Source organism: Protopterus annectens, chromosome 5.part0, assembly GCF_019279795.1.
Source record: "Protopterus annectens isolate FY-2018-M chromosome 5.part0, PAN1.0, whole genome shotgun sequence".
NCBI lineage: Eukaryota > Metazoa > Chordata > Ceratodontiformes > Protopteridae > Protopterus > Protopterus annectens.
In genome coordinates, this window is record NC_056735.1 from 1,392,716,057 (window position 1) to 1,392,740,295 (window position 24,239).

Sequence of the window (24,239 nt, forward strand, 5' to 3'; positions counted from 1 at the left end):
GCCAACAGGTTCTGTGAAAACTTCACTCCCCTATCCCTTTCACACATATATCCCATGACATCCTTATCACCTGTCCCCTACCTTGTGTCTCTGAAGAGCAGATCATAAAAAAACAGCATCTATGGGACTTGATTAGCATCCCAGGCTGTGTCCTACATGGGCTGCAACTTGAATTAGCAACACCATTGGGTACTCTTCAGTTAGTCTTAAGCATTGGCTTCATCCCAGCTGAGTGGAAAATGGCCACTGTTATTGCCTTGCACAAAGGTGGTGCTTCCACTGACACCAAGAACTATAGATCTGTTAGCCTGACTAGCCTTATCTGCAAGGCCATGGACAAACCATGGACCTTAACAAGGATGTAGGTAATTTCTGAGCACTTGTCCCTACTCTGTTTGGATTTATCAAAGGGAGCTCATGTCTGTTAAACCTGGTGGACGACTTCGAGCCAGTCACCAAGGCCCTGGACGAGGGAATGTTTGTGCATACAGCCTACCTAGATTTGGCCAAGGAGTTTGGCACTGTCCCCCCACTCTGGCATCATTTACAAACTCGCCCAGCTAGTTATTAACCGTTATATTGTTAGGTTGCTAACTGGCTCACTGATGAAACCTATATAGTCAAAATAGGGGAATCTACCTCCAGCAGACCTGTAACCAGTGGTGTTCCACAGGGATCAGTCCTGTTACCTCAATGGTTTGGAATCTATTTCGTCGAAGTACAAGCAAAAGCAAAATATCTGTGGCTGACAGTTTGCTGATGACTGCAAACTGGGAGCGGTCATAGAATCTGCAAATGTCAACATCCTACAAGAGGGTCTTACATTTTTTGTATTGAGTTTAAGGCCATGACTTGTGTCATCCCTTTTGGTAAGGGCAATGTTCCTGCTAACTTACCACATCAATAGCAACACCTTAAGTACACACTGAGACCTGGGCACACTGACGACCGCCTTACCTTTGACGGACATGTCTCCACAGTGGTAGGAAGGGCATTCTATATTGCTCATCTCATAAGTAAGAGCATTGCTTCCAGAAAAGTTGTAACCTCCCCGTATTCTTCCCTCATCAGGCCAGTAATTGAGTGCACTGCCCCTTTTTGTATGTACCTTTACAAGTATCTGCAACAGTTGGAGAGACCACAGAGGTTCCTCACAAGGAAAATGCAAGGCATCTGTCCTCTGTGGATTGTCTGAAATCACTCAATTTATTTTTTTCATACAGACTACTCGGAGGTGATCTCTGCCTTGCATACAAGGCAATCTCTGACCCTACTTTATTGGAAATGCTGCATCTCTGCAAGTCAAATGGTACACTGGTTACTCGCTCTAAAGACCTTAACCTGGTATGTGACATTAATAGAACCTGCTGGAGGGACAGATTTGTCCCCCAGAGGTTACCACACCTTTGGAACAGGTTCCTACCTCATGTCAGAGTACTTCATTGGCCCTCTCCAAATACAATCTGTGCGATTGGATGGATAACCATAAATTCACACCGGGGTTTCCACCTGGATTCCTCTTGGACAGGAGCAATATGTGCTGATCTTGGATATAAGGGTAGAAGTTAGCTAGAGTTGTAAGGGCCTTGGGGCCATTAGCTTAGAAACTTCTGTGATCTGTAACAGTCAATAATGAAAGCTGGTAACTAGGGGGTAACCATTATTGCTGCATTATAGGACCTGTAATTCAAAACCTAGTATGTAAACATTACTGTAGCCTAAGTGATGCAGAACTACATATTTTATTGATCTTCATGTTTCACTGTTGCAGTCATCACATTTGGGTTATCTGCTTGTAGTAGCCCTCAGTTGGCCTTATCAAAGTCTTGGGTCCTGCATTGGTTGCGGTCTCCTCTTCCATGACATTTAGTCAGGGGTATGAAGCCGATGCTATTACATCAGTCTTTCTTGCTGTGCAGTGCCCAAAGCAGAAGCAGTTTGCAAGTGCCAGTCGGCAGACTCCTGAAATTTTCGTTTTCGAGTTTCAGAACCGAAGTCTTCAACTAAGCTACGTACCCCGTTAGGAACCTTTTTCTTGCTCTAAACCAATGTCGGTAAACAATTGTATTTCTTGTGGAAAGCAAATGCCTCATAAAATTCATACTGCATTCCTTGCTTAGGCCCAGACCACGACGTACCTTGCTGTCGGTTTTGTGCTTTATTCAAACCTCAAACTATTCGTATGTTCATTTACGCTTCTAAATATTTTGGTATTTGGTTCAGTTGTCCAGAAATGGCTTCGGTAAGCCACCTGACTACCGACATTTCCGAAAAAATGCAAAGATAGACCGCATAGGTCCAAAGCTGCTGACACTTCTAAGCTAGCCGCCAATTTGCTGGTACTCGGTGAGGCACTTTCCCAGCCCCTGATACCCGCTACTTCAGATTCGCACGCCTCTACTGAGACCCATTCAGAGTCCGGATATGCCGTGAGATGCTTCCTCAACTGTGGAACCTGCGGATGTCTCTACCTTGGCTGGGTCCAGAGCCACTGTGCAGGCACTGGCTTCTGAGGGTGTATTCAGGCCTACTGACTTGCATATTAAACCAAAGCCATCTTCTTCAAGGCCTAAAACTTGATCCATGTCTAGAAAACCACCCAGACTGCATGGTCAGGCCCCATGTTTAAAAAAACAAATAAGAATGGCTGAAGACCTTATTACCCTAATAAGGGGAAGCCACCCTTCCCCCTCTGAGACCTAGGACTGATTTTTCTCCTGATTCTTCTGATCAGGACTCTGAAATTTCAGTTTCCACTGATGACCAGGATTTACCCTTGTCTTATCTATGAGGATTCTGATGCAGAGGACTCAATTCCGTCTGCTTCCCCTTTAAGAGGATTTCTCTTTTGGTGAATCCTTGCATACTCTTGGGGAGCATTTCCGCTGGGAACGCCAGGATTACTCTGACTCCAAAAAGAGGCTTAGGGATTTCTTACTCCTGCCCCAACACAGGCCTTTAGCTATACCTCCTGTACTGGACATTGTTGTCTTTACGGAATCTAGCCTGGCCCCTGACTCTCTACTTCCTGCTCCCAGAAAACCTGATGGGTATTGTAGGGTTCCTGACTTTCAAGTTTCTTTTTAAAAATCCTACTGCGGATCCTGAAACCATTTCACAGGGACCCAAGGGCATCAAGGCTATTCCTGCAAAAATACTACCCCCTCTGATAGAGATTCCAGGGCGCTGGATAGATGGGGTAAGAAGGTGGACACTTCTGAAACCTTGGCCGTTAGGGCCTTTAACTGCCAGTTTCATATGTTAAGTATCAGCAGCATATTATTGGATTGCTTAAACTGAAATTGATTCCTGACTGTGCTGAAAATAAAGATGTACAAGATTTTTATTGCATTCTGCTGAACAAGTTGGAAGACGTGCTTTGCAATGAGGTTTTGATTCATTAGAAGCATCTTGCAGGGCTGCTGTCACTGGGTCTGTACTTAGAAGGCATGCTTGGCTTAAAGAGCAATCTTTGCCAGATCATGTTAAGGCTAAATTGCTGGATACTGCCTTAAACCAAGACCACCTGTTTGTTAACAAAGCCGAAGTAGTACTTAAAAAGATGGAGGAAAAAGCTAAATCTATGCAAACTGTTAGATTTCTTGCAAGTACAACCTCCCAGATTTAGTATGCATTGGCCTTCAGTCCAAACTCAGACCCAGCAGAACACCCAGGTTGCAGTCCCAAGGGACTCGCAGGACTAAGCAGTGGGGGGGCTCCCACTTCCAAAGCAGGAAGTAGTAAGACTCTCCCCTTGGTAAATTGTCTCAATGACTTAACTTTAAATCTTTCAAGCCCTGCTCAACTGACTGTTCCTTTAGGGGGCAAGATTGCCCTGCAGGCAAAAAATTGGGAACTTATTACTCAGGACAAATGGGTTTTAAATTGTTTCCCAAGGATACAGATTCACCTTCCACTCCTTACCAACCCCAAATGGTTGGCCAAATCTACCCCCAAATCAGTGGGCAGAGGCTCAAAAGCAAGTTCTTTCTTTTAAGCACCAGGGCTATTCAACCTGTCCCAGAAGAAGAATGGGGACAAGGTTTCTAATAAAACCTTTTTCTGGTACCCAGAAAAGATGACAACTGGCGTCCTATCCTTGATCTGTTTATCCTAAACACATTTTTGGTAATCCCAAAACTCAAGATGCTAACTCTTCATCAGCTGCTTCCTGTGCTAGGCATAGATGCCTGGATGTTCATCGTGCATACAGCTGCAGTCATAACAGATGGGTTCTCCTGCCATCAGGCGGGTCCTCGGTTGGCCGAATTACAAAGTCTAGGTCCGGCGTCGGTTGTCGTCGCTTCTTCCCTGACGTCAGTGCGACAGGGGTATAAAGGAACCAGCCGACGCCATTTTCTTCAGTCTTTCTTGCCGCGCGGTGCCCGAAGCAGAAGCAGTTCGCAAGTGCCGGTCGGCCAGCTCCTGAGATTATGAAAATTTGGAAACCGAAGTCTTCTTGAAAGCCAAGTACCCCGTTGGGGAAACTTATCTTGCCTCAGACCGATGTCAGACAAAGTTAATAATTGTATTTCTTGTGGGAAGCAAATACCGCATAAGGATTTCCATTCCCTCTGTATACCTTGTTTAGGCCCAGACCACGACATCTCGGTCTGTCGCTTTTGTGCTACATTCAACAAACGCACCATTAAGCGTCGGGCGGAGTTCGCCCAGCATTATTTTGGGAAAGCATTTAACTATATTATGTCGTCGGATACTCAGACTCCAGTTTTGTCTAAAAAATGCAAAGATAAGGACCGACACACGAGGTCCGCGGCCTCTACCGACACCATGCCAAAGCCGACTACACGTGGTCCGGTTCTCAGCGAGGCACCTACGCAGCCCCTGACTACCGATGACACTTCTTTGGCGGTGTCTCCTGTGCCCGAGGTCGCAGGCTCCTCGGCTCACACCCGACTACAGATACCGAAGCCACTCTTGGCGTTGAAACTCAGAATGTGGACAGGTCCACCTCCACTCAAGGTGTCTTCAGACCTTCCTCTTCTTTCTCCATCAAGACTTTCACTAAGTCTAAAGCAACCATGTACTCTGAGACAAGCTACACAGGGCACATCTCCAGGCCCCATGCCCAAGAAACAGATGCTTAAAATGGCTGAGGATTTAATTACTCTTATCAGAGGTTCTCAGCCCCCACCGGACAAAAGGCCCAGAGTGGAGGAAGATTCCCCCTCCTCTGATCAGGGCTCCATTATTTCAGAGCACTCTGATGATCAGGAACATTCTTTCTCCCCTTTTGAAGACTCTGATGCGGAAGAGTCCACCCCTTCTGTATTCCCCCCCCTGAGGATTTCTCATTTGGGGAAACTTTGCATACCTTAAGGGAACACTTCCACTGGGAAGGCCAAGATTATTCAGATTCCAAGAAAAGGCTTAGGGAATTTCTCTTGCTACCTCAGCACAGGCCTCTGGCTATACCTCCTGTCTTGGACATCCTAGATGATGTTTACTCGGAGGCCTGCCTTAACCCGGACTCTCTACCTCCAGCTCCAGTTAAGCCTGACGGGTACTACAGGGTTCCTGACTCTCACCAATTTCTATACAAAAGCCATATTGCTGACCCAGAAATCATCTCACATGGCCCCAAGGGAGTTAAGGCCTCCACTGCTAAAAATCCATTACCTTCCGAGAGAGATTCCAGATCATTAGAAAGGTGGGGGGAAAAGTTATATACCTCGGCTACCTTAACCATGAGGGCCTTAAACTGTCAGTTCCATATGCTAAAATACCAACAGTTTTTATCACAATTGAAAAGTAAAATGTCACAACCTGAACAACCAGACTTGGAGTTGCAGGATTTGATACATAGTGCAGAACAAGTGGGTAAGCATACCTTACAATGTGGTTTTGATGCTCTAGAGGCCTCATATAGAGCTGCTGTTACAGGATCAGTCATACGTAGGCATGCCTGGCTCAAGGAACAAGCCTTGCCTGATCATGTCAAAGCTAAGACGCCCCTCTTCAAAAGGATGTACTATTTTTGGTGCTAATGCGGAGGAGGTATTAAGGAAAATGGAGGAAAAGGCTAAATCAATTCAAACTGTGAAAGATTTTCTACAGGTACAACCCCCACGTTTTAGTAGAAATTGGCCTTCCAAAACCTGGTCCTTTCCTGCCACGGACAGACCCCAAAGAGGCAGATACAGGCGCCCGAGGGGCAGAGGGCAATCCCAAGGATCGTTTAGAGGCAGACAATGGCAAGCTCCTACACAGAGGTGGTGAGGATAACTCGCAATCTTTCAGAAAGCAAACCCAATGACTTTCCCCTTTGCATGCCAAGCAAGTCTCAAATGGCAGCCCCCTTGGGAGGAAAGCTGGCATTATTTTCAAAAAATTGGCATATTGTCACAAAGGACAAATGGATCCTGGACATTATAAACAGAGGCTACAAATTCCATTTTCACACCCTTCCAAAAATGAGGCATGCCAAACCTGCCACACAATCAAAGGGCAGAGGCACAAAGGCAAATTACAGATCTCATAAACATGAAAGCTATTCAAGAGGTACCTACGCACGAACAAGGTCAAGGTTTTTATTCCAGGCTATTTCTGGTACCAAGGAAGGGAAAAGATTGGAGACCTATTTTGGACCTATCCATCCTAAACACGTTTCTACTCGTACCAAAATTCAAGATGCTCACTCTACAGCAACTTCCCATGCTGGGCAAGGAGTCTTGGCTGGTAACATTGGACCTCAAGGAGGCACACCTGCATGTCCCAATCAGACAAAATTGCAGAAGGTACCTCAGATTTCTTGCAGGTTCAACCCATTATCAATTCTCTGCATTGCCCTTTGGCTTATCTACTGCGCCCAGAGTATTCACGAAATGCCTGGCATCAGTAATTGCCTACTGCAGACTTCAAGGGATACAAATATACCCCTATTTGGACGACTGCCTGATCCAAGCGGACAGCAAGCACATTCTTCTGAAACATCTGGCTTATGTAATAATGTTGTTGAACTCTCTGGGATACACAGTCAACAAAAAGAAATCAAGGCTAATACCCTCTCAGAAGATAATTTTCCTGGGTGCCAATTGGGACACACACACCCAGATGGCCTACCTCACGCCAGAGAAGCAGGGGCAACTAATCCAATACTTCAGAGCACTAGCAAATTGCACCAGACTGACTGCAAGGAAAATCCTGCAGGCTCTGGGATTCATGGCATCTTGCATCTTACTAATCCCATGTGCAAAGCTGCATATGAGGAAACTACAATGGTACCTGAAAAACATATGGTCTCAACACCGCCACAGTTTGGAAACAATAATACCACTAATTCCATGTCTGCAAAAGGAATTTCTGTGGTGGGCTCAAGCATGTCAAACACAGGTCTTCCATTCAGCAAGCCTCAAGCAAATCAAGTCATCACAACAGACTCCTCGGACTACGCCTGGGGGCACATGACAGATCGGTGCATTCAGGGCGAATGGTCCCAAAAAGAAAAGCACCTTCACATCAAAAGGAAATGCTCGCAGTAATAAATGCTATTATAGCTTTCAAGGACCTTCTACAACCAGGTCAACTATTGATAAGAACGGGCAACACCACAGTTATGTGGTACATAAACTGGGAGGAACACATTCTTACCCCCTATGCAGACTGGCCATGTCACTTTGGAACATGGCCATGGACTTACAAATGGAACTACAAGCACAGTACTTGCCAGGCAAGGAAAACACGCTGGCAGACAACCTGAGCAGGAATATGACAGATCCACACGAATGGAAACTGCATCCAAAAGTCTTTACAGAAATAATCCAAGAATGGGGAAGGCCAGACAGATCTCTTTGCCTCCCACAAAAATCACCAGTTGACAAAATTCTGCTCAAGGATTTTCCATCCAAAAGCCTGGAGAGTGGACGCTCTCTCTTTCAGTTGGACATCAATGACAGTTTATGCCTTCCCACCTCTTCTCTGCTGCCCAAAGTTCTATTGAAAACCAGAGCAGACGGACCAAAGATGATTCTCATTGCTCCGGACTGGCCAAGACAACACTGGTACCCACTCCTTAGGAGCCTGACTCATTCTCCACCATGGACCCTCTCTCTAATGCCTCTTCTCCTGACTCAGCACAGCTTCAAAACTCTTCACAGCCAGCTAAAACCCTCAATCTAGCCGCATGGAAGATTCCTTAGCATCACAACAGACCCTACTCTCCAAGGAGGTGCAGGATGTCATTTTGGAGGCCAGGAGGCAGTCTACTAGAAAAGCTTACTCCGCAAAATGGAAACTGTTTTGTGTCTGGAATGAGAAAAAGGGCCAGGATCCTGGAAAACTGAATTTACCTCAAATACAGTATCTAGCTGAGCTGCTAAGCAGTGGACTTTCATTCTCCTCCATCAAAATCCATGCCTCAGCCATTTCTGCAGAATACAACACTGATCCACCATTATTCTCTCACCCTCTTAAGCCAGTTCCTCAGAGGGGCTAAGAATCTAAGACCCCCAAGGAAACGACCAATACTTGCTTGGGATCTCAATTTCATTCTGGAAAAACTGACCTTGCCTCCCTTTGAGCCAGCTGCCTCATCAGATTTGCAATATTTGTCCTGGAAAACAGCTTTCCTTCTGGCTATTACCTCAGCTCGTAGAGTTTCAGAACTACAAGCTCTCATGTCTGTGCAGCCTTTTGTCTTCCATCTGGACCGAGTTTCCTTACGAACCAACCCGTCCTTTATGCCTAAAGTGGTATCCAGGGTAGCTTTGAATCAGGCCATACATTTACCTACCTTTTATCCTAATCCTCAAAACAAAGGGGAGAGATTACTACATTCCTTGGACATCCACAGACAACTGCGTTATTTGGACAGCACAAAGCCTTTCAGAAAATCAGAACAGCTCTTTGTGTCCTATGCTGTAGGAGCTCAAGGAAAGCCAATTTCCAAACAGACAATCTCAAAATTAATAGCCCACTGCATACACTTTTGCTATTCTTTTCATGGCAAAACTGTACCTACAGGCATCAGATCTCACTCCACCAGGGCCACAGCTACCTCTGCAGCTTTCCTCAGAGGAGTTCCTACCAAAGATATTTTGGAAGCAGCCACTTGGAGTTCTGTGCATACCTTCTCCAAGCACTACAACCTACCATTATACTCCAAAACTAGAGCAGGCTTTGCCACTGCAGTCTTGCAGGGCATCCTGGCTCCTCCTAGTTCCACCTAGTGCCTACCACCCCTTTCTTAGCTTTGGGATTCTACCCATCTGTTATGACTGCAGCTGTATGCACGATGAACATAGTACAGATGTTCATCGTGCATACAGCTGCAGTAATCACAGATGGGTTCTCTGCCGTCAGGCGGGTCCTCGGTTGGCCGAATTCCAAAGTCTAGGTCCGGCGCCGGTTGTCGCTTTCTCTCCTGACGTCAGTGAGGCCGGAGTATATAAGACACAGCCGACGCCATGTTCTTCAGTCTTTTTTGCCGTGCGGTGCCTGAAGCAGAAGCAGTTCGCAAATGCCGGTCGGCCAGCTCCTGAATTACGAAAAATTGGAAACCGAAGTCTTCATTAAAGCTTAGTACCCCATTGGGGAAACTTTTCTCGCCTCAGACCGATGTCAGAAAAAGTTAGTTGTATTTCTTGTGGGAAGCAAATACCGCATAGGGATTTCCATTCCCTCTGCATACCTTGTTTAGGCCCAGACCACGATGTCTCGGGCTGTCGCTTTTGCGCTACTTTCAATAAATGCACTATTAAGTGTCGGGCGGAGTTCGCCCAACACTTTTTTGGTAAAGCCTTTGATTATAAAATGTCGTCGGAGACTCCGACTACAGTTTTGTCCAAAAACGCAAGGAAAAGGACCGACACCACGTCAAAACAGGCTACACGTGGTCCGGTTCTCAGCGAGAAGTCTTTGCAGTCCCTGACTACCGACGACACTCCTTTGGCGGTGTCTTCTGTAACCGAGACCGCAGGTACCTCGGCCCTTTCCCAGACTACAACCACTGAAGCCATTGTCAGTGTTGAGCCTCCTTATGTGGACAGGTCCACTTCCACCCATGGTGTCTTTAGACCCTCATCTTCCTTTTCTATTGAGGCCTTCACTAAATCCAAATCAGTCAGGCATCCCAAGAGGCCTGTTGCACAGGGCCCATTTCCAGGCCCCATGCCTAAAAAACAGATGCTTAAAATGGCTGAGGATTTAATTACTCTTATCAGGGGTTCCCAGCCCCCTCCAGACAAGAGACCCAGAGTGGAGGAAGATTCTCCCTCTTCTGATCAGGGCTCCATTTTATCAGAACATTCTGATGTAGAGGAACACTCTTACTCCCCTTTTGAAGATTCGGATGCAGAGCAGTCCATTCCTTCTGTATCTCCTCCTGAGGATTTTTCCTTTGGGGAAACCTTACACACTTTGAGGGAACACTTCCATTGGGAAGGCCAAGACTTTTCCGATTCCAAGAAAAGACTTGGGGAATTTCTTTTGTTACCTCAACACAGACCTCTGGCGATACCTCCTGTCTTGGACATAATTGATTATTCGGAGGCTTGCCTTAACCCGGATTCCCTGCCTCCTGCACCAGTCAAACCTGATAGGTACTACAGAGTTCCTAACTCTTACCAATTTCTCTACAAAAGCCATAATGCTGACCCTGAAACCATTTCTCAAGGCCCCAAGGGATTGAAGGCCTCTACTGCTAAGAATCCACTTCCTGCTGAGAGAGAGTCAAGATCCTTAGAAAGGTGGGGAAAAAAGGTATATACCTCGGCCACCCTAGCCATGAGGGCCTTAAATTGTCAGTTTCATATGCTTAAATATCAATAGTTCCTGTTATCACAATTAAGGAATAAAATGTCTCAACCTGAACAACCAGATTTGAAGGAGTTGCAGGATATGATGCATAGTGCAGAGCAAGTGGGTAAACGCACCTTACAATGTGGCTATGATGCCCTAGAGGCCTCAAGTAGAGCTGCTGCTACAGGATCAGTCATTCGTAGACATGCCTGGCTTAGGGAACAAAGCTTGCCTGATCATGTGAAAGCTAAACTTTTAGATGCTCCTTTACAAAAGGATGTGCTGTTTGGTACAAATGCTGAGGAGATATTACGGAAAATGGAAGAAAAAGCCAAATCTATGCAAACTGTCAAAGCTTTTCTACAGGTCCAACCACCACGTTTTAGCAGAAATTGGCCTTCAAAAAACTGGTCGTTTCCAGCCACTGACAAGCCCCAAAGAGGTAGATACAGACTCACAAGGGGCAGAGGGCAATCAATCACAAGGATCATATAGAGGCAGACAATGGCAAACTCCAGCACCAAGAGGTGGTGAAGACAGTGCACAACAGTACAGGAAACAAACCCAATGACTCCCTCATTTCCATGCCAAGCAAGTCTCAGCTGGCAGCACCTTTGGGGGGAAAGCTGGCATTATTTGCAAGAAATTGGCATATTGTCACAACAGACAAATGGATCCTGGACATTATAAACAGAGGCTACATATTTCAATTCCACACTCTTCCAAAAATGAGAGGCATGCCAAACCTGCCACACAAAGGGCAGAGGCACAACTACAAATTTCAAAGCTCATAGGCATGAGAGCTATACAAGAGGTACCTACTCACGAACAAGGTCAAGGTTTTTATTCAAGACTTTTTCTGGTACCAAGGAAAGGAACCGACTGGAGACCCATTTTGGACTTATCCATCCTAAACACATTTCTACTGGTACCAAAATTCAAGATGCTCACATTACAGCAGCTTCTTCCGATGCTGGGCAAGGAGTTTTGGCTGGTAACATTGGACCTCAAGGAGGCATACCTGCATGTCCCAATCAGACAAAGCTGCAGAAGATACCTCTGTTTTCTTGCAGGTTCAATCCACTATCAATTCTCTGCATTGCCCTTTGGCTTATCTACTGCGCCCAGAGTATTCACAAAATGCCTGGCATCAGTGATTGCCTACTGCAGACTTCAAGGGATACAAATTTACCCTTATTTGGACGACTGCCTGATCCAAGCGGACAGCAAGCACATACTTCTGGAACATCTGGCTTATGTAATACGGTTACTGCATTCTCTGGGATACACAATCAACAAAGAGAAATCCAGGCTAACACCATCTCAGAAAATAACTTTCCTGGGTGCCAACTTTTACACAAACACCCAGATGGCCTATCTTACGCCAGAAAAACAGGGGCAACTAACTCAGTACTTCAAAATACTAGCAAAATGTACCAGGCTTACTGCAAGGAAAATCCTGCAGGGTCTGGGCTTCATGGCATCTTGCATTCTTTTAATCCCATGTGCAAAGCTTCATATGAGGAAACTTCAGTGGTACCTAAAAAACCTATGGTCTCAGCACAGTCACAGTTTGGAGACAATACCAATAATTCCATGTTTGCAAAAGGAATTTCTATGGTGGGCCCAAGCATGTCAAGCAAACACAGGTCTCCCATTCTGCAAGCCTCAAGCAAATCAAGTCATCACAACAGACGCCTCAGATTGCGCCTGGGGGGCGCACATGACAGACAGGTGCATTCAGGGCAAATGGTCCCAAAAGGAAAAGCACCTTCACATCAATCAAAAAGAAATGCTAGCAGTAATAAATGCATTTACAGCTTTCAAGGACCTCCTGCATCCAGGACAATTACTGATGAGAACAGACAACACCACAGTAATGTGGTACGTAAACAAACAAGGAGGAACACATTCATACCCCTTGTGCAGACTAGCCATGACTCTTTGGAACTTGGCTCTGGAATGGCAAATCAAACTTCAAGCACAGTACTTGCCAGGATTGGAAAACACGCTGGCAGACTATCTAAGCAGAAATATGACAGATCCACATGAATGGAAGTTGCATCCTCAGGTGTTTACATTGATAATCCAAGCGTGGGGGAGGCCAGACATAGATCTTTTTGCCTCCCACAGGAATCATCAATTGGAAAAGTTTTGTTCGAGGACCTTTCATCCAAAGGCCTGGAGAGTGGACGCCCTTTCATTCAGTTGGACAGCATGGACAGTTTACGCTTTCCCACCTCTGCCTCTCCTGCCCAAGGTGCTCTTGAAAGCAAGAGCAGACAGACCGAAGATGATACTGATTGCTCCAGATTGGCCAAGGCAACACTGGTAACCGCTCCTGAGGAGCCTAACACATACTCCTCCCTGGTCACTACCTCTAATGCCTCTTCTGCTGACTCAGCACAGCTACAAAACTCTTCAGTCAGCTGAAAACACTCAATCTCGCTGCATGGAAAATTCCTTAACACCACAACAGACCCTACTCTCCAAGGAGGTGCAGAATGTCATTTTGGAGGCCAGAAGGCCATCTACTAGAAAGGCTTACTCCGCAAAATGGAAACTGTTTTGCTCTTGGAATGAGAAAAAAGGCCAGGACCCTAGAAAACTGAATTTGCCTCCGGTATTACAGTATCTAGCTGAGCTGCTGAACAGTGGACTTTCATTTTCTTCCATAAAAATCCATGCCTCAGCCATTTCTGCAGAATTCAACACGGATCCACCTTTATTTTCTCACCCACTCTTACGACAGTTCCTCAGAGGGGCTAAGAATATAAGACCACCAAGGAAACAACCAATACCAGCCTAGGATCTTAATTACATACTAGAAAAATTAACATTGCCTCCTTTTGAACCAGCTGCCTCAACAGATTTGCAATATTTGTCCTGGAAAACAGCCTTCCTTCTGGCCGTCACTTCAGCTCGTAGGGTTTCGGAACTACAGGCCCTCATGGCGGTGCAGCCCTTTCTCATCTTCCATCAGGACAGGGTTTCCCTTCGTACCAACCCGTCATTTATGCCTAAAGTGGTATCCAGGGTAGCTTTAAATCAAGCCATACACTTACCTACCTTTTATCCCAATCCTCAAAACAAAGGGGAAAGGCTGCTACACTCTTTAGACATCCATAGGCAGCTACGTTATTATTTGGACAGAACAAAGTCCTTCAGGAAATCAGAACAACTTTTTGTGTCCTATGCTATAGGGGCTCAAGGGAAGCCAGTTACCAAGCAGACTATTTCAAAGTGGATAGGCCACTGCATACGGTTTTGTTATTCCTATCATGGGAAATCTGTTCCTACAGGCATCAGATCACACTCCACCAGGGCCACAGCTACCTCTACAGCCTTCCTCAGAGGAGTTCCTACCAAAGATATTTTGGAGGCAGCCACTTGGAGTTCTGTACATACCTTCACAAAACACTACCACCTGCCTTTATATTCCAAAACTAGAGCAGGCTTTGCCACTGCTGTGTTGCAGGGCATTCTGGCTCAACCCAGTTCCTCCTAGTACCTACCACCCTGTGCGTAGCTTTGGGACTCTACCCATCTGTGATTACTGCAGCTGTATGCACGATGAACATAGTACAGTTTTGTACCTACCATAAATGTAGATGTTCGAGTGCTAATACAGCTGCAGTCCAGGTTTCCCTCCCTCCATCCCCTCTTGGGACAGGCCTATTGGCTAACACCTACTCATACAACCTGATTGGGGTATTCATTTATGGTGTATTTGCTTGCAACTACTGTATTTTGATTATATTGCATTGTTTTATTACACAAATTTATGTATTGCCTTCCTTCTGGGGGCACCTGACATCTGGGTCAAGAAAAACTGAAGAAAATGGTGTCTGCTGGTTCCTTTATACCCCTGTCGCACTGATGCCAGGGAAGAAGCGACAGCAACCGACGCCGGACATAGACTTTGGAATTCGGCCGACCGAGGACCCGCCTGATGGCAGGAGAACCCTTCTGTTATGACTGCAGCTGTATTAGCACTCTAACATCTACATTTATGGTAGGTACAAAACTGTACTTTTGGCAGTCTGTGTGTTCCATTAAAATATTCCTTCATGGTGAGTACATAATGCATGTTTGAGCCCATATGGTGAAAAAAATATCTGCTTAACATAACTATTCATTTGGATTTGACTAAAATGTTTTATGCTTGTATGTTAATGTAGAAAAATACCAGCCACAGAGTATTGTCACAGTACTGGAGTATGGACTGTTACTGGATTGTTTGTTTCTTGCATTTATTTGTAATGTAACATTTGCTTGCTTTATAGAAACTGATTTTTTTTCCCATTCCGGAAGATGCTGTAGTGAGTGGTAATAGCACCTGCGGAAAAGGAAGCAGTGAATCATCACTTCTGGTTGTCACTTTTGGAACTGGGCATTCTGTATCCTTCAGTTTTTCTAGGAATTCGTCCGTATATTATGCAGAAAAACTGGGAGTTGCTTACAACCTTGGGGATAAGCATATTTTCCCTGATGCAAGACGTAATGGTAAAGTTGACTTCAAATACGCATTTTAATAAAAAGTTGTTTACTTTGCTTGGTGCGATGTAACACTTTGTTAAAGCTAGGTACAGTCACATAGCAAAGTGAAATGCATGCAAAGTACAAAAGAGTTTAAATGCAAATGTGTGGCTCAAAACAGTTCTTGGTAAGGTGAATGGTTTGACAAGATGGGTAAAATGAAGCCTGCAAAATCAGTTCAGTCAGTCCACTTGTGTATCTTGATAATCTCCAAGGGGTGTAAATATACCAGATGTATTTTCCCAGAAAGTGGTTAAGATAATTGTCCTTAAAGCACAGGGGAGCCTTGTACAGTGATCTCTTCAGATGAAGAACATCCCTGGTTGTGTTGTATAGGATCATAGGAAGTTAATAGGCTATTAGCCCTGAGGGCCCATATAAGCCTAGTTAAGAGTTTAGCCCATGTATAGACAAATCGGCACCCGATGCCACTGTCCGGCAGGGACATGGGTGGAATCCCAGGAATGTATTTTCTATTTCCCAAGCAGGTTGTGCTTAAAAGGGGGTAAAGAGGTACTCTGCTTGATGTAGAGAGGGCGTTTATCCCACAGATGGGGGAGCCTCTGGGACGCACCTGTCCTGCCAACAAGTCCTATTGATGTCACAGACCAGGTTGAAGCTGGTGTGCGGGTAACTGTAGTGGAGCTTGATTTGCGAATATGCAGCAGAGCAGTCCCATCAAGGCGGGGTCTGAGATAGACTTGCATGCCAGACAGAGGTCACCTCTGAGGAGTCTGTATGAAACAGAGTAGAGGGATAGGGCTTTTAGCCTATCTGTGTAGGGAAGATTTTTGAGTCCCTGGTTTCTCCTGATGAGGAATCTCTCTGGTCTCCAGCTGCTGCATGTGCTTTGGGATGTACATGCCGAATGGGGTGTTGTACTCTATAATGGGCCTTTATAAGGGTAGAAGGCCCTTTATATGGGGTTAAGGGATGTTATGACCTCCTTGTCCCTGGAGGAGATGTTCTTACTCATGAGGTGGACCATGTAGAAAGCTTTCAGTACAATAGAAGCAACATGGTGGTCAAAAGTCTGGTTGCTATCAATCTGGGTGCTCAAATTCCTCTCGACTGACTGCATGCTTAGGACATTATTAATGTGATAAGTTTGTGGGGACATCACTTTCCCTAAAGAAGATGATGCATTTTTTGTATTCAGCTTGAAGCCATGTTTCTGTCACCAGTCATTTGTTTGGATGAGACCTTCTTGGAAGAGGTCCACGTCACCATCTATTTTAAGTTCAGTGGCACTTAAACTGTACAGGCTGAAGATATAGGTTGAGTAACTCGTTTCCCTACTATTAGATAATCCATCTTTATTTTTTTATGTCTTTGAGATTTATAGCATTAGTACCCCCCTCCCCAATTAAAAAAAGAAAAAAATAATGCTGACAGTGCAAATAGGAGGGCTGCCTGTGCTACGTTGATCAGTGCAGTTTTGAAGTAAGGGGAGGGTGTGGAACCCAGCCTGTGTTTTTATATGTGAGGGTGTTTTCATTACAGGATTGCATGTTGTGTGCCTGTTTTCCATGTTAAGTATGCTATGATTTTTTGATTGGATGTTACATTTGTAGCGTCTGGTCTCTTAAAGGGTATTCATGTTTATCCTCCCAAAAAATGAGGGGCTGGGGTTAAGGCTTGGATCTTTTTTCCCCTTTGTCAGCTGGCCCTTCATGTGCCCCATTTCTCTTTCCAAACGTCAACTAGTTAGTACCAACTTCCCTTTTTTTGAGAAGCCAGGGTATTGGAGAACTTTATTTTCCCTGTCTAAAATGGAGCAAGGCAAATGCAGGCTGTTTTTTCTGGGGATAGGAAAACTGATGCAGCAAAAACTTTAACATCTTGAGAGTATTTGGTGATATAAATGGAGTATGTACCTTTTGCTAATGAGTATTTGGATGAAGAAAAATCAAACCTTAGTAGACCTGATGGTGATTAGACCACTTGTCAAGTCCACCCTCCCTTGTATCTTAACTCAATCCCAAAGATGTTCTTCATGTTTCACTGTTGCGGTCATTACATTTGGGTAATCTGGCAGGTTGCCCTCAGTCGGCCTGAATAACAGTCTTGGGTCCTGCGTCAGTTGCATTCTCTTCTTCCATGACGTCAGGTCATCAGGGTATAAAACATGCAGCTGACACCATTTTAATCTGTCTTTCTTGCCGTGCGGTGCCCGAAGCAGAAGCATTTCGCAAGTGCTGGTTGGCAGACTCATGAAATTTTCGTTTTCAAGTTTCAGAACCGAAGACTTCAACCTAAAGTTAAGTACCCTGTTGGGGAACTTTTTCTTGCTCCTTACCGATATCTGTAAAAGTTAATAATTGTATTACTTGTGGGAAGCAAATACCTCATATGGATTTTCATTTGTACTATATTCCTTGCCTAGGCCCTGACCACAACGTGCCTTGCTTTCGGTTTTGTGCTAAATTTAACCAATGCACTATTAAGCGTCAGTATATTTTTGTTTCCAAATACTTTGGCTCAAGGTTTAACTATCCTGAAATGTCTGTTAGCAATCCGACTACAGGAATTCATAAAAAATGCAAAGAAAGAGAGAGACCGTCGAGGTCCAAAATCGACTAAGCTTCTAAGCCAGTTGCCGGTACTCGGGCTCTTTTGCAGTTCCTGATGCCCGCTACTTTTGATTCGCAGGCCTCTACCGGGACCCATTCGGAGTCCGGTATACCGCGAGATTATTCAAGTATTGAACCTGCGGATGTCTCTACCTTGGATTGGTCCGGAGCCGCTGGGCAGGCACTGGCTTCTGAGGGTGTTTTCAGGCGTAAAGAATTGTATATTAAACCAATGCCATCATCAAAAACAAGGCCAAAACCAACTTCTGTGTCTAAAAAACCGATGCATGAGCCATGTGTTCAGGCCCCTATGCCTAAAAAACAAATGATTAAAATGGCTGAGGATTTAATTACCTTTATCAGGGGTTCCCAACCCCCTCCTGCTAAGAGGCCTAGGCAAGGCACTGATTATGAATCTTCAGATCAGGTTTCCATTTATTCTGATCAGGAATTTTCTGTTCCCCCTTATGTGCACTGTGATGCAGAAGAATCCATCCCTTCTGCTTCTACTGAGGATTTTTCTTTTGGAGAAACTTCGCATACCTTAAGGGAATATTTTCATTGGGAGAGTCCGGATTTTTTAGAATCCAAAAAGAGGCTAAGGGATTTCTTTCCTCAGCATAGGCCTTTGGCTATACCTCCTTTTTTAGACATTGTTGATGTTTTCTCAGAATCCAGCATGGCTCCTGATTCCCTGCCTCAGGCTCCTAGTAAGCCAGACAGATATTACAGGGATCCTGACTGTCACAAGTTTCTTTTCAAAAACCCTACTGCTGACCCTGAAACAATTTCTCAGGGTCCCAAGGGTGTTAAGGCTTCTACTGCTAAAAATCCTACCCCTTCTGATAGAGACTCCAGGGTGCTGGATAGATGGGGTAAGAAGGTTTATACGTCTGCAACCCTGGCAATCGGGGCTTTAAACTTTCAATTTCATATGCTTAAATATCGACAGTATGTCATGGGCTTAAGCAGAAAATGTTGATTTCTGACTGTGTGGAAAATAGTCACAGGATTTGCATTCAGCTGAACAAGTTGGAAAGCATACTTTACAATGTGGTTTTGATTCCTTGGAGGCCTCTTGCAGGGCCATGGTAACTGGATCTGTGATGAGAAGGCATGCTTGGCTCAAGGAGCAAAATCTGCCTGATCATGTTAAAGCTAAATTGTTGGATGCTCCTTTACAACAGGACAGTCTATTTGGTAATAAGGCAGAAGAAGCTTTGAAAGAGATGCAGACAAAGCTAAATCTATGCAAACTGTAAAAGATTTCTTACAAGTGCAGCCACCCAGGTTCAGTAGGCACTGGCCTACTAAGAATTGGTCCTTTCCAGTACCCAACAGAGCCGCTCTGGTCAAACTCAACACTCCAAAGGCTCCAGGTTTCTGTCACAAGGAACTTACAGAACAAAACAATGGGGTGCCTCCACCTCCAAATCTGGAAGTAGCAAAGCACCCCCCTACGGTAAACAGTGTCAATGGCTTTCCTCTGCCATTTCCAAGCACTTAATCTTTTGGCAGCCCCTTTGGGGGGAAAACTAGCACTTCATGCTCAAAATTGGCATCTAATTACCCGGGACAAGTTGGTCTTAAATATAGTATCCCAGGGATACAGATTTCATTTCCACACTTTGCCAATTCCAAACGGATGGCCAGATCTGCTTCCAAATCAGTGGGCAGAGGCCCAGAAACAAGTCATGCCCCTCATGGATGTGGGGGCTATTCAACCAGTATCAGAAAAGGAAAAAGGACAAGGTTTTTATTCAAGACTTTTCCTGGTACCCAGAAAAGACAAATCATGGCGTCCAATTCTGGACTTCTCCATTCTAAATACCTTCCTGGACATTCCAAAATTCAAGATGCTGACTGTGACAGTTACTGCCTATGCTAGTCAAGGCTGCCTGGTTGGTAACTCTAGACTTAAGAGGCTTACCTGCATATCCCAATCAGGGAATCTTGCAGAAGGTACCTCCGCTTCAAAGCAGGCTATTTACATTACCAGTTCTCTGCACTGCCCTTTGGCTTATCTACTGCACCCAGGGTCTTCACAAAGTGCCTGGCACCAGTGACTGCATTTTGCAGACAAACATTCAAATTTATCCTTATCTGGACGATTGTCTAATTCAGGCAAAAAACAAGGGCACACTTCTACATCTGGCATTTGTAAAAAGGCTTCTAACATGCCTAGGATACACCATAAACAAAAAGAAATCACAACTGGTACCCTCTCAAATAATTACATTCTTGGGTGCAAGCTTGAATAAAACTGCCCAGATGGCTTACCTCACGCCAGACGAACTCAATTGATGACATACTTCAAAACAAGTGGCCAAAAAAACCTAGCTGTCTGCAAGACAAATTCTGCAGGCTTTGGGGTTCATGGCTCCCTGCATTCTACTAATTCCATATGCAATACTGCATATGAGGAAACTTCAGTGGTACCTAAAAAGCTTATGGGGTCAACATTGTCACAGCCTGGAAACAATTCCTCTCATTCCTTGCCTGCAACAGGAGTTCCTATGGTGGGCGGAGGCCTGTCACCAAAACAAGGGACTGTCATTCATTCTACCCCCTGCCACCCATACCTTGATTACAGATGCATCAGACTCTGCTTGGGGGGGCCTTCTGGTAGGGAGATGCATTCAGGGTGAATGGAGCCCAAATCAAATGCACCTACATATCAACCAGAAAGAAATGCTAGCTGTACAGAATGCTTGGACAGCCTTCAAGGGACCTCCTCCATCCAGGGCAACTACTGATAGACTGACAACACCACAGTTATGTGGTACATAAGCAGGGGGGGTACCCACTCCTCTACCCCCTTTGCAGACTAGCCATGGCCTTGTGGAACACAGCTTTGACTTAACAAATACATCTACAAGCTCATTTCCTAGCAGGAAAGCAAAATACTCTGGCAGACGATCTAAGCAGAAACCTTATGGACCCACACGAATGGAAACTGGATCCACAAATCTTCAGCATGTTGACACGAAAATGGGGGTGCCCAGACATAGTTTTGGGGAGAGGCAAAAAGATCAATCAGTTGGACGAATTCTGCACAAAAATTCATCGCAAAAAAGCTTGGAAAGTGGATGCTGTATCCTTCAGCTGGAAAAACCTATCCGTCTATGCCTTCCCCCATTTGCCTCTGCTCTCCAAGGTTTTACTAAGTCACAGGAAAAAACGAAAATGATTCAGATTGCTCGACTGGCCTCACCAACACTTGTACCCGCTTCTAAGAAATGTCACACCTTCCTCCGTAGTACCTGCCTCAGACACCTCATCTACTGTCTCAGCAGAACTATCAAAAAACTACTGCACACTCCGCTCCAAACTCTGAATCTTGTAGCATAGCTAATCATCTGATTTCACCAGTCACATCTCTCAGTAAACCTGTGATGGATGTCATTTTGGAGGCTAGAAGGCCTAGTACTAGATAATTATTCTTATGTTGATAAATGGAAAAGATTATGTGCCTGGAACCAAGCACAAGGAATAAACACAGCAATGCCCAGTATTCCTCAGATTCTGCAATATTTAACCGAGATGCTTCACAAGGGGCTATCTTTTTCTTCTATAAAAATCCATGCCTCTGCCATCTCGGCTCTTTAAAACACAGAGCCTCCTCTCTTCTCATCCCCTGCTAAAGCAGTACCTCAGAGGGGCCAAAAATTTGAGACCTCACAGGAGAGCACCAACTCCTGCATGGGACCTCAATTTTGTGCTGGAAAAACTCACCCTACCTCCTTTTGAACCAGCTGCTACTGCAGACAAATTTCTTTCGTGGAAGACCGCCTTTCTTTTAGCAGTCACTTCAGCTAGGAGGATTTCAGAACTACAGGCTCTCATGGCAGTGGAGCCTTTCATTATCTTTTATCCGGACAGGGTGGCCCTCGGGACCAATCCATCCTTTATGCCTAAGGTGGTATCCAGTGTGGCTCTTAATCAGACCATTCATCTGCCAACTTTTTTCCCAAATCTGCAGAATAAGGGGTAGCAGATTCTGCATTCATTGGGATGCACACAGACAACTAAGATTCTACTTAAACAGGACAAAATCTCAGTCTGCGCAACTACTGGCGGCATTTGCTGCAGGGGCAGAGGGAAAGGCCATTTCAAAATGGATAAGCCATTGTATTCGTTTCTGCTACATGCACCATGGTAAACCTGTCCCCAAGGGGATCAGATCCCATTCCACCAGGGCTGCATCTACTTCTGCAGCTTTTCTCAGAGGGGTTCCTACCAGAGACATTCTAGAAGCTGCTACTTGGAGCTCAGTTCATAGGTTCAGCAAACATTACCGTTTACCTCTCTTCTCTAAATCCAGGGCTGGCTTTGCCACTGCTGTCCTGCAGGGCCTTATAGCTGCTCCTAATGCTGTATAAATCCATCCTCCCAACCGTAGCTTTTGGATTCTACCTAAATGTAATGACTGCAACAGTGAAACACTAAGAATATAGTAGTTGTGTACATTTACCATAAATGTAGATGTTCGAGAGTATTCACTGTTGAAGTCCTGGATACCCACCCTCCAGCCCCCTTTTTTTCTCTTGCTATACTTCTCCTTTCTTTTACTATGCTTAAAAGCCTTTTTGGGTGTATTTGCTTTTGTTTGGAGGTATATTTTTTGTTTTTAATTATATACTTGTATACATTTTTTGCTCCCCATTTGGGGGGGCACCTGACATCTGGGGCAAGAAAAACTGATGTAATGGCGTCTGCTGCATGTTTTATACCCATGACTATCTGACATGGAAGAGGGGACAGCAACCGACGCAGGACCCAAGACTTTGTTAATCACGCTGACTGTGTGCAACCTGCCAGCAGATTACCCAAATGTAATGACTGCAACAGTGAATACACTTCATCTACATTTATGGTAAGTGTACAGAACTGTATTTTACCGGTCTCCCCTACTCTGAGGGCTCCCATTTTACAGAGATCTCACTCAACTACCCTTTCCCCTAGGTCCTCCAGGAGACTATCAGATGATGTGGATAGGGTGGTGCGCAGACTGCTTTAGTCGCTGGTGCTGGCAAAACTTTTCTGTGCTCCAACCCAGTCTGTTCTGGAGCCAGTAAAGGTCTTTTCATCCACGTTTATTCCTCCGAGCCGAGCTGGAACATCTGAGATAATGCCTGGTACCCATTGTGGTAGTGTCTTCGGTGCCGAGACCCACTCTGGGGATTTCGGGACCGCGGTCTCCTCTGACATAGTCTGTGCCATCTAGGATGTCTAGGAGCCAAAGCTCTCCAGTCGGGCCCAGAGGTGGTGCTTGGACCATACACTCTTCGGTTCCTAGCTTGTCTATCGGAGTTTCAGTACGTGTGAGCTCGGCTCCATCGGGGTCGGAGCCGGCCCCCTTGGCATTGGGCATTCCATCTGCTTCTTTGGAACCGGAGCTGTCCTCTGATCAGGGGGAGAATGTCTTTTGAGCTGGAGTGTGCTGTCTCCCTCCCCCTACAGTTCTACACAAAGGTACTGACATTCTTCCTCCTAAAGCACCACCCCAGCCACAGGGCAGCAGAGATACCGGGCCTCAGGGTGCCCCATTGGGTGAGCAATAGTTTCCCGAGATCTCTCCAGAATACCCTACTGTGGAGGCTCACCGAAAGAGACTTGGCAAGAGGGAAGCACCTGGACTCACAAGATGACTGTCACTTGACACTGCTCACAAGTCAGGAGGGTCCCCACAGTCACCTGAGGATATATCCTTTGCGAATATCCTAGAAATTCTTAAACGGAGAGGCAGCTGGAAACCTATTAACCCTTCGGATGAGGAGTCTGTGTACCTGAAGGTCTTTAGATCTCAACCTTCAGCCACCTGGGTGTGTCTGCCTTTTGACAAACTCATGGAATTAGACGAAAGGTGTGGGAGTCACCAGATGCAATGTAACCAGTCCCTTGGAGGCCAAATTTATTACAGCCCCAACAGACTATTTCTTACAAGAGGTATCCCTGCAGTTGCTATGGTGGTGGGAGCAGCCACTAAGAAGGAACTTTCCAAAATGTCATCTGTCCATCCACCGAACAAGGAGTTTCGAGCGATGGACTGCTATGGGAAGCGTATTTTTCATCAGACTTTTGCCCTTGGATCGCTGAGCTACCTAATGCACTTTACTAGACTTCAGAGAGGTCTCCTGAAAGAGTTAGGAGATGCTCTTCAAGGTACATTAGCTTCAGGGGTTTCATAAGGTATCCTCTCAGCTATCCACCTTGTATTCCATAGTGGACTCCTCCATGAGACTGATTTCTTATGCAGCAGATGGAGTGAATAAGGAAGCAGGTTCAGAATTTTCCCTAGAGACACTCCTGGATGCGTGTGTGTGATTTTGTGGAATCTTTCAAGTCTACCTTTGTCAATGCCCCTTC

The 24,239-nt window shown here is 45.3% G+C and overlaps 1 protein-coding gene across 1 annotated transcript in view; it reads left to right on the top strand.

Moving 5' to 3' along the window:
* The window catches only part of LAMP1 (lysosomal associated membrane protein 1), a 1,110,117-nt gene that overhangs the window by 420,661 nt on the left and 665,217 nt on the right, over window positions 1–24,239 (top strand). The window contains exon 3 of the mRNA XM_044072009.1: window positions 15,045–15,264. Within this exon, the coding sequence (XP_043927944.1) occupies window positions 15,045–15,264 (220 nt within the window). The remainder of the gene's footprint in view (window positions 1–15,044; window positions 15,265–24,239) is intronic.